Source organism: Notamacropus eugenii, chromosome 6 (assembly GCF_028372415.1).
Source record: "Notamacropus eugenii isolate mMacEug1 chromosome 6, mMacEug1.pri_v2, whole genome shotgun sequence".
Taxonomy (NCBI): Eukaryota; Metazoa; Chordata; class Mammalia; order Diprotodontia; family Macropodidae; genus Notamacropus; species Notamacropus eugenii.
The window spans coordinates 17,351,949-17,366,964 of record NC_092877.1 but is presented as its reverse complement, the minus strand read 5'-3'; the positions used below and the strand labels follow the sequence as shown (position 1 = coordinate 17,366,964).

At 37.4% G+C, this 15,016-nt stretch overlaps 1 protein-coding gene across 4 annotated transcripts in view; it reads left to right on the top strand.

Moving 5' to 3' along the window:
- CAPRIN1 (cell cycle associated protein 1) overlaps positions 1–15,016 on the top strand; it is a 44,685-nt gene that overhangs the window by 15,619 nt on the left and 14,050 nt on the right. For 3 of the 4 annotated variants that reach the window (XM_072619196.1, XM_072619194.1, XM_072619197.1), the window contains 9 exons: positions 571–633; positions 739–825; positions 2,490–2,811; positions 4,555–4,692; positions 8,408–8,460; positions 8,537–8,623; positions 11,485–11,640; positions 12,010–12,118; positions 14,133–14,194. In XM_072619196.1, coding sequence (XP_072475297.1) covers positions 571–633; positions 739–825; positions 2,490–2,811; positions 4,555–4,692; positions 8,408–8,460; positions 8,537–8,623; positions 11,485–11,640; positions 12,010–12,118; positions 14,133–14,194 — 1,077 coding nt within the window. The remainder of the gene's footprint in view (positions 1–570; positions 634–738; positions 826–2,489; positions 2,812–4,554; positions 4,693–8,407; positions 8,461–8,536; positions 8,624–11,484; positions 11,641–12,009; positions 12,119–14,132; positions 14,195–15,016) is intronic. The other variant, XM_072619195.1, reaches the window with a different exon arrangement.

Genomic DNA, 15,016 nt, shown 5'->3' with positions numbered 1-15,016 from the left:
CAAACCACACCAGAAAGTTTCAAAACTTGGTTGATGGTCCAATTGTAGCACCTTAAAAAAGTATTCTTGTAGAACTTGTTGCCCAATCCTGTTTCATCTTGCTGAATGTTTTGATTGATTAGGCAGGAGCATTCCTTATGGATTGTAACCTTATTAGTTGTTTGAGGTGCCTATAATTTGTCTTTTTGTCTCCATTTAGGAATTGTGTTTTCTATGCTTTTGTATTTTTTCTAGCTCTTAGGATTTAAAAAAAAATTACTTGAAGTGTTAGTGTTATGTTTTTTACTTAGAGCAAAGATAAACTTATGAGTGTGATCACTTAATTTTATATTGTGATAGTTGGCATTTGTCCTTCTAGAGTATTTTAATATACTTAATGGGAACCTTGCTATTAATGGTTTGGCAAACTTGTAGCTACAATCAAGACTGGTACAAATCTAAATTTTATGAATCCCAATGGAATCTTAATACTCTCGGTTAGTTTTTTAGCTTTGTCATGTTTTAACGTGTTTAAATTAACTTTGTCCCAAAATATTGAACATCAACTTTTTTTATTATTATTAAACCTAGGGCAAGCTTGATGATTACCAGGATCGGATGAACAAGGGGGAAAGACTTAATCAAGATCAGCTGGTAAAGATCTTAAATGTTTAAAGCCTATGTTTTTGCTACTATAAATAAGAAAATAATACTTTAGTTCAGGATATTTCCAATAAAGATGAACTCTTGTATTTGTAGGATGCAGTGTCTAAGTACCAGGAGGTCACAAATAACTTGGAGTTTGCAAAAGAGCTACAGCGGAGTTTCATGGCCCTGAGCCAAGATGTAAGTAGATAGTGGATAACTGGTAGCAATACATGTGTGCTTTTACATCAGGCATTGGGGATTCAAACAAAAATGACTGTGTGTCCACGTTCTAGTCCTGGCTCTCTCACTTGCTAGTGGTGTGATAAAACATTAACTCATGGGATAATGACAAGAGCAAATTTAAAGATGTTACAATAAATGTTCTTTAAATTCCCTTCTGCCTTTAAAATTCTATAATCTAGATATAGTGAAATATGAAAAAATTTTAGATAAGGGTACATCTGCAGCTCAAAAGTAATCATCCTTTTAAATGTCAGTGATGTTTAATTTAGTCACTGTGTATATGCTCTGCCAACACAGATCACATCTAGTCTATCTTTAGTCTTTGAGAATTGTTGTGGCTAAAAAGTTTTATCACCTGCATCCAACTTGAATGGAAGTAATGAACTTCTGTAAGCGAAGGTAGGCAGGATGGCAGACAACCCAGTCTTTCATTATATTTGACTGAAATACACTGTATTTCACTGTATTTGAAACCTTTCCAGCTTGGTTTAGGACTTGTCAGAGCTGGCAGAACTCCTGGAACCCATGGCCACCTTTGTGCCATAATGAGGACTGAAAAATGCAACATTCATTTACAGGTCACTTCACGTATATAGGTTAAGTAGTACCTTTTCCAGGAAGACTTCATTAATTATGTCATGTCCTTAAACTTTACAGCCATCCCTCTCTCTGCACTGTTGGTACTGTTTTACAGTAGAAATGTCCTTTGTGGGTTTTAGGTAATGTGGTATAGAGCAGAGGTGTCGGAATTCCAGGCCCAGCCTGAGTTGATACTTCTTTTTCTATTTGAGTCTGACACTGCTGGTGTAAAGGAAAAAACTTAGCTTTGGTAAGGAAATCTGGCATCATAACCTGACTCAGACATTTTAATTGTATGACCATAAGCAAATTATCTAAATCTTTGAGTTCTTCATCTGTGAAGTGGAGATAACCATACTCAATAACAGGTACTTCACAGGATTATTATGAGAAAAATGATTTCTAGATCTCGAGGACACAGTGCTTTTTATTTTTAGTCCATAAGCGTGTATTCATCCTTCGCTGCCAAAGAAGACCATGCCATCAGAGAAATAATGACATGACTTGCACTTGGCTTTGTTTTGAGTGAGGGAGGGCTGTGCAGGTCACCAGCCTCACTTCTCCTCCAGAGCCATCTGAATCCAGTGACCAGATGTTCATCAGGATGACTGAAGATGACCCAGGGTGAGGCAGTTGAGGTTAAGTGACTTGCCCAAGGTCACACAGCTAGTGAGTGTCAAGTGTCTGAGGTGAGATTTGAACTCAGGTCCTCCTGACTCCTGCACTGGTGCCCTATACACTGCACCACCTAGCTGCCCTGTAGTCCATAAGTAAAGAAAATAGAGATAGGATGAAATTTTTATTTTAGAGTGAAATTATATTATAAAATTTTGACATTTTTGTGGCAATTGATATTCCCAGTCTTTATGTTAAAAATAGTTAAGGATGATGCAGTGACCTTGAGAACCAAGACCTGGAATGAATGGTTAAGTTAGGCATATGTTGCACATATTTTAAGACAACTTAATGATTTAAAATTTACTGTATAGTTGAATAGAAGGCATATCACTGTTGATTATTTAAAATGTTTATTTTGGTAGATTCAGAAAACAATAAAAAAGACAGCCCGGCGAGAACAGCTCATGCGAGAGGAAGCAGAACAGAAGCGTTTAAAGACTGTCCTGGAGCTGCAGTTTGTTCTGGACAAGTTAGGGGATGATGATGTCCGCAGCGACCTGAAGCAGGGTGTCAATGGTGTGCCCGTCTTGAGTGAGAACGAAATGTCTGTTCTGGACGACTTCTACAAGCTGGTCCAGCCTGAACGGGACATGAGCATGAGGCTGAATGAACAGTATGAACAAGCGTCCATTCATCTGTGGGACTTGTTGGAGGGAAAGGAAAAACCAGTGTGTGGAACAACCTGTAAGTAGCTCTGGCTTCAGCAGGAGGGACTGGTCTGTTGTACAGAGGGAGAATTCTTCAGATGTGAAACTGAGACTCTCTGAAAGGTTCATGGATGATCAGATAGACTCTTCCTCAGAAGATGATTGGTATGAGTACTTAGGGATACATTGATTGGCACAGCTGAAAGTTAAAAGCTAAATGCATGCCAGCTTCTGACTGCCAAGGCACTGACCCAGCCCTCCTCCCGTACATCGCTCCTGTGTTACTTTGGGGTCATTAGTCTTTTGTGGATGTTGCTTAGTCTTTTATTTTCTATTTAGCAAATAGAATTGGGTCAGTCTTGTAAACAGACTGCTTAAACAAGCACAAATGAGGGTTTATGCTGAGTTACAGGAAATCAGTATGTCGTACAAGGAAGGTAGGGGCCAGAGTCAGTCTTAGGAGATTGCTGAATCACGTTGAGCACATTACATTTTAAAAACATCCTAACTGACGTCTACATTAGAAGACTGCTTAAAAACCCTGTCAGTTGTTTTTGACTTTTCAGAGCTTTACCTGACAACATTTCAGAAATATTCTTGGACTTCTATTACTGGCTTATGTACCATGAAATTGATAACTTAAAAGTGAACTTTTAGATTCAATTTGAAAGAATTTAAATTTAATTCTCCTTGTTGTGAGATGCCCAAAATGTTGTGAAAAAAAAGTAGAAAAGATCTGAAAGTAAATTGGTTTGAAAGTTTCAGGCCAAGATTGTACTTTGTACGTTTTGTATAGTGTTTGGCATTTTCTTGCCAACCCAGTAAGTATGTAATGTTTTAATAAAGGATAAATTATCTTTCTTTACATGAAAACTACAAAAATTGAACCTTTTATCTCATCACGATATGCTGGGGGGCAGCATGATATGATAATAGAAGATAGGACTTGAGAATTAGAAGGCCTGGTGTTCACGTCCTGCTTCTGATACTCTGTAGTTGTATCATCTTAGGCAAGTCATTTCACCCGTATACCTCATTAATATTTGTAGTGTTTCCTTAATGGATTTATGTTGAACAGGTAAAATAATGATACAGAGAAATTTGTAACGCAAAATAACTGAGCTATTTGTTAATTCATTTTGAGACATAGCTATAAAGTAATAAGTGGTTTCCTAGGGCATTCATTAAAATTTTGTATGACTTTTGAGGTTGATTTTTGTATATTGAACTCTTCTGAAAAGTTATCTGATCGTAAAATGAGATTGTGATAAGCATTGTAACATCTGACAATTGTGTTTTGAGAAGACTACAGCTAGGTGGTAAATGTAGCTTGACTATTTAATTTATACTATAGAAAGGCTCATACTGGCCCATTTTACTAAGGAATAAATAATAAGATGCCAGCCTTAGCATTTCATTGGCCATTCATCTTTCACAAATAATTGAATTGTCCTCAGAAGTAAAAGTTCAGTAACAGTTAAATTTGACCTAAATAAGAAGCAGAAAAGAGAGAGAAAAAGGCAGGGCTTGGAACCAGTTGAGACCCAGGGAATGGTATTGCCTTTAACTTGCTAGCTTTGTAACCTTGGGCAAGTCAATTCTGAGCCTCATTTCTCTCTAAAATTGGGGATGATACAATGTGATATCTCCCTCACCTGGCTATTGTGACTATCAATAAAAATGTATCTGCAATTTATTTTCAGTAAAGTAGAATGTCAGGAGGACTTTTTGAAACGAAAGAATTTTGTTGATATTTATTCTTGCTCCATGTTTCTCTTAGATAAAGTCTTAAAGGAGCTGGTTGAACGCATTTTTCAGACCAGTTACTTTGATAGCACCCACAACCACCAGAATGGCTTGTGTGAGGAAGAGGAGACAGCTGCTCTTCCAGCAGGGGACGATCAGGCCGCAGAAGCCGGTAAGGACACAGTAGTGAGGTTATTTTCATTAGGGTTGAGAAGCTTGTTGCAGTTTATGCCTCAGTGTTGGTTGTCTATGTCTCTGTACTTGGTTATGCATGTGTGTGATGCCCTTTATTTTTTAAAAAGAGCCTTTTAAGTACTAGTGTAATAGAAACTTACTATCTTTTAAGTTAGATAGATAAAACAGTTACTGGAGGGTTACTGTGCTGGGCCCTGTTGAGTGCTGGGATACAGATATAAGCAAGTCCTAAGACATACCAGGAGCTTCTGTGACATCACCTGCATAGGGCTGCAAGGGGGGAGGAGGAAAGGTCGCCAGGCAGAGTGGGGCCTCAGGGCAGAGATTGTTATATCAATATCCTTTTTTACTCCCTTCCCTTAGTCTTATTCCTGGTATTCTAAGTTCCAGAAATTGACTACTTTTGTTTTTTCTTCATTTAACCCTTACCTTTCCTAGCTTAGAAAAAAATAAGGTACGTAATCTCTGGCCTCTCCATCCTGTCTTCTATTTCACTGATAGGAATTCTCCTTTCCAAGAACCCCTTTCTAACTCCTCGCTCCTTTAGTATTCTCTGGATCTCATTCCCCATAGGCTTCAATAAGAAGCGTTCCCTAATACAGCCTTACTTTTTTATCTCTTTGGATCTAAGTTTGGTTGTTCTAATGATAATGTGTTCAGTCTGGATTTTTATTGTTTGGAGGACTCTCTTTCATGTGTACATCATCCTTGTGCATATTTTCTTGGTTGTACTTAACTTCACTCTTGAGTCATTTGCTTACGTAATGTTTCCTATTCCACAGTTCTTCATACTTGTAATTTCTTCTGGTGCATTATTCCTTTATTAACGTATTACAGTTTGTTTAACCTTTCCCAATTCTTGAGTCACTTTGTTTCAAGTTATTTTGCTACCCCAAAAGAGTGCTATTAGGAATATTTTAGTTCAATGGGACCCTTATATCTATCTTCGACCTTGGAATATATACATAGCAGTTGGATATCTGGGTCAAAGGATATAAAATATTCTTGTCACTTTTTAGAAGCATAATTCCAAATTGCTTCTCAGAAGGTTTGTACAATTAAAAGCAGAAGCATTGTTACTCAGTGTTATTGACCTGCCTTTCAATATAGTGCTGGACAGGTAGGACTGTCAGCTTTCTGCTAATGGAAGCACAGTCATGATGTTGAGAATAGTAATTATAATCTGTACGGCATTGGTTCAAACCAGTGATGTTTGAGGATTTTTTTTTTTTAAATAGCTCTTCAAAAATTGGAAGTAAACTCACAGGTGATCTAATTCAATCCGTACCTTTCAGTTCTAAAAGAAATTTAAATACTGTATTTTTCAGTGAATTCTCTCCATCTCTCCTTCCATTAAGAAAAGAAAAGACAAACCCTTGTAATAAATGATGCATTGTTTTGGCCATGTCCCCAAAATAGATGTTTTATTCTACGATCTCAGTCCATCACTTTTCTGACAGTGGGGTATCCATGCTCCAAGACTGGTCCTCTGGAATTGTGATTGGATATTGCAACTGATCTGAGTTCTTAAGTCTTTCAGAATTGTTTGTTTTTGTAACATTGATGTATTAATTATTCTGGTTCTGTTCATTCTTCATCAGTTCATATGAGTCTTTGTAGTTTTCTCTGAAATTACTTTTTTCTCCCCAGTTTTTGTAGCATGGTAATCTTCAGTAACATTCTTATATCATAATTGGCTCAGCCATTGTACATTTGAGGGGCAGTTTTCCTATACTTTGTCACTAGAAAAAGAACCCTTATAAATATTTTTGAACATATGGGTCCTTTTCCTCTTTCTTTGATCTCTTTGAGATTATAGGCGTATTAGTAGCATTACTAGGTCAAAGAAAGAATATGCAAATTTGGATGTAGTTCCAAACTCTGCAGAATGGCTGTACAAGTTCACAGCACTACCAACAGTCCATTAAAGTGTGCCAGGCCTTCCAAAATTTGTCATTTTCCTTTTTTGTCAAGTTGGCTAATCTGATTGTTTTGAGGTATAACTTCAGAATTAGTTCAGTTTGCATTTTTCTCATTATTAGTGATTTGAAGAATTTTTTCCCCACATAGATTCTGATCTCTTCCTTAGTCTGCCCATATACTTAGACTGTTAGAGAATAGCTCTTATTTTCATAAGTTTTAATCATTCTTCCTATCTCTTAGAAATGAGATCCTTATCAGAGAAGCTCGCTGCAAAGATTTCACATAAAATTAAGATTTTGAACAATAAAACCCATGAAGGAAAACAATTCCAACCCTTATACTTGAATAGGTATCATCTCTATAACTTCAACAAATGATGATCCACCTTCATCTTGGAAGATCTACCTAATTAGCAACGCGCTCATTACCTTTTTAGGTGTAGTGCATTTCACTTTTGGATTATTACAATTAATGGGAAGCTTTTGCTTATAAGTGAGTCAGAATTTGTTCTTTGTCAGCTTCCACCCATTGTTCTTGCTCTACCTTCTTAAGTCAAACAGAATCAAGTCCTAATCATTTGTCTCTGGTAGTCCTTCAGGTATTTGAGGAGCACTTACATGTCTCCACCCCCACTCCCCCATCTTTTCCAGGCTAAATGATATCTATGTCCTCTTCCCCCTTCTTTTCTTGGAATTGCTTGATGGTCGTTCTTTTGGACATGCTTAAGGTTTATGTCCTTTGTGGAGTATCGTGAAGATTGAGGTCTCTTGAGGGCATAATGTACTGGAACTCTCCTTGTAGCCTTCCTTGTCCTGGACATAACTGTGGCTTTCAGTTACTTTTGGGATTGGGAGCTGCCAGCTCGTTCTGTCTTGTGCAACTTTCAGTTTACTCAAACAATGGTTTAGCCATGTCCCCTTCTTTTCTCAACTTGTCACTGTTCTCTCTTTATGAAATTGATTTTTTTTGCTATAAATGTGGGAAAGTGGTATTGGTTCTAATAATTTAGGAAACTGTTAATGATAGTGGATAATAGGTAGTTTGTGAAGGAGGGTGTAGTATAAAGAGCATTGACTTTGAAGTCAGAAGAGAAAGGTGCAGATCTTTCTTATTTCTGCTAGTTACCTTGAGCTGGCATAGCTGGGGCAAGTTATTTCCCTTCTATGGACCTTAATTTTCTAAACTTTGTCTTTAAAATGAGGGACCTAGGCCAGATGATCCAAGACCTCTTAAAAGCCCAAATATCTTCTTAACCTTGTATAATAACATCCATGAAACTAACTTTGCCTTTTTAGCAGACATCTGGTATCTGATAGCTATGCCTTTCTCCTGTATGCTGTTATTTCCTATTTCTTCTGCCCAATTTTGAATTTATAATCTTGTTTTCATGGTATTAACTGTCCTCCTACTGTTGTTTAATTGAAAATAGTATTTTTATATAACACAAAGTGAGATGAACCATATGTTCTCAATTGAAGATTGTCATTTTTTGCATCACAGCTTACCAGATATTCTGGCTCTTAGTTGAATTGATGGTAAAATTTTTCTAAGATAATAACCTTGAAATCAGATAAGTATAATTCCCTTTAAATATAGTCTTTAAAGAATATAGTAATGAAAATTTAGATTTAAAAGAACTTTAATTTTGGGAAATATGCCTAAACTATTTGATCTTCTAGTTACTTTTTTGTACCTGTATTTATCATGTGAAGTTTTAAAATTACAGTACAATATACTCTTAAATGTTACTTTGTTGTTTCTTTTTCTAGAAGTTGAGACAGCAGAAGAATATGCTGAACAAAATGAAGTTGAGTCAACAGAGGTATGGTTTTTATTTGAATGTTGTTTGCGACTTTGCTTCTTTAAAAAAATGCTCAACGTGCCTTTTTTTTCCCCAGTATGTAAATAGACAGTTTATGGCAGAGACTCAGTTCAGCAACAGTGAAAAGGAACAGGTAGATGAATGGACAGTTGAAACAGTTGAGGTAAGAAAATGTCTGTGTTGGAAATTGATGTGTAAGTTTGATGGCTGTTTAATCCTCATTGATGGATATTTAACTTTGCCCAGTAATTCTGAGTTATCTTAAAACCTGGGCTTGTAAAAATTACACTTAAAAGAAAAGGAAGGGGCAACTGGATGTTCCAGACAAGGTGTGAATCTGATCTCATGGGGAAGTTGAGTATTTCTGACTTTTAGGATTATTTTAACAGTATTGTAAAGGACTGGCAACAAAGTAATTGACACAGTTAAGATTCCATTTTGATAGATGCCATTAAGAAGAGAAGTGTAGGTGATAAAATGATTTCCATGTACCTGTGGATCATCCATTTTAGCACTTTGAAAAACTTTGTTTTCAGCAAATACTTCTTTGTATTTCTAGGTCAGTCCTTGTGTGCGGAATTTTGTGGACTGTTTTCTACCAAGTAGCACTTACCTTCCAATTTCCCTTCACCTTTTCCATCTAAAGCACCCTCAGAAGGATCCTTTATAACTTTAAAACTTTCTCTTAAAACAATGCATATCAAAATCTCTAAGCTTAGGAAGAGCAAGGGCATGGGTGGGATGCTTTTGATCTTTTGGCTCAAAGTATTTTAAAACTTGCTAATTTAATAGTAAGAGAGTTGATAGGTCAGCCCTCTTTGGTCTCCATATCATTTCAAGTTGGGAAAATAGAAGTTCTCCTAAAATAGTCATTTAAAATTATTACTGTAGTTATTAAATATTACAGTAATAATTGTTAATAACAACTGTTATGTTGTCTTATGTATTATGAATCAGGATGTTATTTTATTTGTGTTGAATGATTGTCATGGTTGGTTGTTTTTTCTCCCTCTTTCCTTCTCCCACCATCCCACCACCCTCAGCGTGTTGTAGAGTAGTAGATTAGTGAGGATGGAAGCCAAATAGTGGGAGGTTAAAGAAGAAATAATTGGAAATGGTAGGTATGAGACTTCTAGGTATTGGTAGAAAGCAAAAAAAGCTTGAGTCTGTGGTAACTTGTAAGAAGCCTCTGAAATGACCGCAGTAAGTTCCTGCTCCTAAAGGCTTAGCTGATTATACTGTGTCTTTATAAGGGCCCTCTTAGAGAGATTAGACTTCTCTTGTCACAGAGCTTCCTTCCTTTTACCTGTGATATCATCACTACAAGTGGACAGAACGAGACCTCCATGCCAGGAGCTTTGACGTGACATGGGTACCGAGGGAGAATGCAAGCTCCCTGATCTCAGCCTGGGTAGCTTGCTCCTTCTGGTTCCGCATTTCTCTGACTTCCCTCCATGTTCTTGACTTGGATTACCTTCTGCTTAGTATTTGTTTGGGTCTATCATATAGAAAGAATGTGAGCTCTTTGAAGGTAGAGGCAGCTTTGTTTCAGAAGTCTTTGTGTCTATGCTAAAGCGCAGAGAGCCCAACATTGGGAGGCACTTACTTTGTAAGTGCTTTTATTGTTTGAGAAAGTAAAGTAGGACAGTAAAGAAACCAGTGTTTTAGGAGTTCTCATGTTGATGTCTGGATGTTGTAGCTTCAGTATAGAACTCTCCACACATCTTTTTCATTTTTCACATTTGCATAAAGATGACACTTTCTCATGTTAGGAGAATAATCTTATTGTAAAAGGTCCAATCATAACTTAAGGTATCCACATATAATACTGGTCTAGAGTCTATCCTTTTAGGGAAATCCTCTGGATGACTAGTTACGGGTATTTGTTAATATTTTATGTATAAGGAAAGGATATATAATCAGGTAATAATTTAGTTAAGGTGATTTAAGTAAGCACAGGTAATCAAGCTTAGCAAGAAAGATATCTAAACAGAGTCTAAAATGGAGCTGAATAATGAGTATATATATTTTTAGTACTCTATAAATTATCCTACTGTGTGATAACATGGGGTTATTATAGTGATGCCTGCTTTGTTTAGATAAAATTGTAATAATTGTGTATAGGCATGTGAGTTAGATAGCCCTCTGCTATTAAATAAAACACGAAATGAAGTTTGTGCTCACCAAAGGTGTTTGTTATGATTTTGGAAGGAGTATCAGTAGTACCTGATATCCTCCAGGAACATAGGAAAAAAGAGGTGAAACGTGTGTGTTTTCCAGATTAGTCTACGTAGTACTATGATGAACCCACTGACCGAGCGTAGTATGTTTCTTGGACAGACGTTGGTTAGACTAGACAATGAACTGGGTCCAGAATTGAATGGAGGTGTAGGCTGGATCAGTGTTGAGAAATTATGCAGTGCTTTTCATAATCTTAAGTTCTATGTGAAACAAAAGCTGACCTTGATTATTATGTTCTTCTGGTGATTTTCTGGTTCTGAGTCCTAGAATTCCGTATTCTACAAAAAACCAAAGACTCCCTCAGGGACAGTGGAGGTCCACGGGCATGAATAAACAGCAGCATGTTAACAGTGTAATACTGTACAAAGGGAACAGAAGAGTGGTCAGAGTGATACTTGACCAGAAAGAGCTCAAAGGGTGGGGTGTTATCGATGGTCCTCATCCTCCTTGGTTTCTGCGCAATGTCAGGTGCTTTAGAGGAAGGCTTCCATACCATGGTGTGAACTCTAGAGGATTAATGAGAAGACACAGAAGGCAGTTCCACCAGGGTTAGCCCCAAGAAGAGAAAATGTAAATGAGTTTGGATCTTACTGGAGAGCAATCATCTATGATGCCCACAGCAGATCTCCTGGAGATCATGGAAATGTTAAAATAACATTTGAATAGTATCCACATTAAAGCCTAGTGATTTATAGCACTAAATTGTTACATAATTTCTGACTGCTTTATAGTTACCTGTATAATGATTTTATTACCCCTTGCCCTCCTCCCTTTTTCCCTAAGGTGGTAAACTCACTTCAGCAGCAGCCTCAAGCCACATCCCCCTCTGTGCCGGAGGCCCACTCTTTGGCTCCAGTGGCTCAGGCTGATCCTCTTGTGAGAAGGCAACGAGTGCAGGACCTCATGGCACAGATGCAGGGGCCGTACAATTTCATACAGGTGGGTGAACAGATACAACTTGTTTTTAAATTAGGGTAATTACTTTTGTTGTTGAATTATGATTTCATAGACTCTAGAAACTCCCCCAAATTCCCTTCTCCTTTGTCAGCATCTCTACCTCTTATTCCTCAAAACGTAATGTCTGGATCCTACCTTGTCATGGAAAGTACAAAAAAATAGGACAGTGATTTCTCTTGTTCTGTGATCTGACCAGTCAGTAACTGGCATGGAAACTGCATTGGCATGTAGCGGCCTTGAGCGGATCACCTAGGCAGAATCTAAGCACCCCACCCCACAGCTGAACTGAGGCCCTGTGGCTTCGGATGGTCACCACTGTTTCTCTTTCCATTTGGGTTTATCTTGTTGTAGGATTCCATGCTGGACTTTGAAAGTCAGACACTTGATCCTGCGATTGTGTCTGCACAGCCTATGAATCCATCCCAGAACATGGACATGCCTCAGCTGGTCTGCCCTCCAGGTGAGTGACAGCAGTGTGCTTCGAGCATGTCTTTAATATCAAATATATGAGATGGAGGGGGAGAGGACAGAGATACACCCTGGCCAAATGACTGAGCCCTTCTCAACCTCAATTTTCTCATCTGTAAAATTGGGATGATAGTAGCACATGTTAGAATCAAATAAGATAATATTGGTAAAGCTATTTGAAAACATTACATTGATATAGAAATGCTTCCCATTAATATCATTATCATCATTATTATTAGTTGCCTGAGAGAAACCTAGAGGCCAAGTGAATTATGGAAGATTGCTTAGTCAGTGTCAGAATTGATACTTGAACCACTCAAGGCTTCCGGAGTCGAAGCCTTGTACCTTCTCCATTTTAGGAGACTTCAGCGTTTGGCATTTCCCTTGCCACCCCTTCCCCACCCCCATTAATACACACACAGACTAAGAATTGTTGGCTCTAAAACCTATTAAGCGTCCAGGAGAAATTGAACCTGAAACGACGCAGAAGAAGGGAGATTGAAGGAGGAGCCAAGAACCAGCAACATTAGTCCAGAATGCCCTGCGGCAGCATGGGTGTTAGCTGCTTTGGGTGCCTTGATGCCCTTAGAATTATTGGGGGGAGGGGCAAAGGGGCGTTAGAAAGAAACTTGTAGGTCTATATAGAAAATACATTTGGAAGAGCTGTGACAAATTACTGATAATTTTATATACTTTGATATTTGTTTAATAAATGGTTCCATGCTTCACAAGCTTATTACATGATAAAAAGCCAGATACATTAGATAATTAGAAACTCTAAAGGAAATAAAAACCCATATGAAGTCAGTATTTCGTAGTTCTTTTATCTATCTACCCATAACTTTAGAGGACTTAGGATTGAATCTGTTGGAAAAAGCATTTCAGTATGACTTTCTCATAAAGATAACTACCAGCAACAGTGATTTATCCCTGAGGTTGCTTTTGAGCTACTCAAAGGACCATAGATGTATGGTTGGAAGGGATCTTCTAGGTCAGGGGTAGGGAACCTGCTGCCTCGAGGCTGACTTCTTTGTAAAAGGAAGAAAGCAGGCCTAGAGGCATGAAGTGACAGCCAGAATTTGAACTCTGGTCCTCTGACCCAAAGGCCAGGGCTGTGCCTGCCCTGTTATACTGTCTACCTTCAGAGCCAAAGAGAGTGCTCCACACAAGTGTGTCTGACGTGTATTTTCAAGGACTTTTGCTAATTTCTACTGGAGCAAATGAAGATCTTTTGAATTGATTAGCTGGAATTATACTGTATACAACATATATATATATGTGTGTGTGTGTGTATACATACATAAATACATGGGAGGCAGAATTATTTTCAGACGTTTTTGCTGGTAATAAAGAAATTGGGAAGGAAATGACGACTCCTCAGCCTTTGGTTCAGGCCACAGACAGAATGGGCATTTGGGTACATTCTTCTCTCACTCTTTTAATGGAAATTTTTATTCTAAACTTAGTAGCCAACAGCAAAAAACTCCAAAACCACAGAAACGTAATCTAAACTATTTCAGTCCCAATTCCAAAAAAGTATATATGATCTTTGGCAGTGATATCCAAAAACATTTCTTTCTGATTTTTGTGCATAGTCAAAAGGCATGGTTTTTGGTATTGTTTTGACTTCAGTTTTTAATATTAATGTTTGTGATTTCTTTCAGTATAATAATACATTGTGTATATGTGTGTGTGTGTGTGTGTGTGTGTGTGTGTGTGTGTGTGTGTGCGTGTGCATGAATGTATATATGTATGTATGGGTAACCCATTAAATTTTTTTTAATTGGATTGCCAAAATTGAGTGTTCTCCCAATAAGATCATTTGAAATTTGTTTCATATGGGCTTGTTCCATCTTAGCCATGTTATTTCCATTATACTACTACCATAATTATAAAAATTATGTTATAAAAATGACTAGTCTTAAATGAAGTAGTTGAAATGATAGCTATTTGGAATTGCTTAGAAATGACGACGTGTCAATTATCAGTTCTTTGTCGAATTGCAGTTCACACTGAATCTAGACTCGCTCAGCCTAATCCAGTTCCTGTACAGCCAGAAGCTACACAGGTGAGGGTAATTGTCTATCCTGATCTTTTTTCCCCCCATTTTATGTGATCTTAGAGGGTCATAGATTTAGAACTAGCAGAAACTTTAGAGGTCCTGTCACCTAGTCTAGACCCCCTTGATTTATGGGTTGAGAGACTCCAGCTCTCACAGAAGTAGTCATTTTTACCCAAGCAATTAACCCACATTTTGGTTAGAGTTTGCTCTTCGGTTTGGAGACCCTTAACCTTTCATTTCAAATCAATTGTTAATTTGTATTTTTAGAAAACCTTTATTGCTGCCTCACCTGTATCTGTCTTGACTTTTCTCTGGTGGCTGTAGTTGAGGGATAGAAGAAAGATTTTCATTCAAAAATAAGGAGAAAATTTTACCAAGTGAATTCCACAAGCACCGATTTCTTAATTTTAGGCTCTGTATAACAGAGAGATTATATTAAAGAAATAATTGTGTCTCCAGAGCACAGATGTACCCAAACGCAAGTTAATCCAACTAAAGAACTTGTTTACACACACACACACACACACACACACACACACACACACACACACACACACTCTGCATGTGTATATGCATACACATGCGCTTTATACATATACTTTTGTTATCTAGTCTTCAAGTCTTTAGATTAACTGTAAGATTAGGATTTAGCATAAACACTGTTACTTTCATCAGTTCTTTCTTCTTTTTTTAAGATGCAGTATTCCATACTTTTATTCTCCATCTTAGAAAAAAACAGGTGTATTTTGCTTTTAGTTCATATCTTTTGGCCAATTTTGAATTGGGCAGTGATCAGTTCTTTCTTTTTGAATGAATAAAGCATTTATT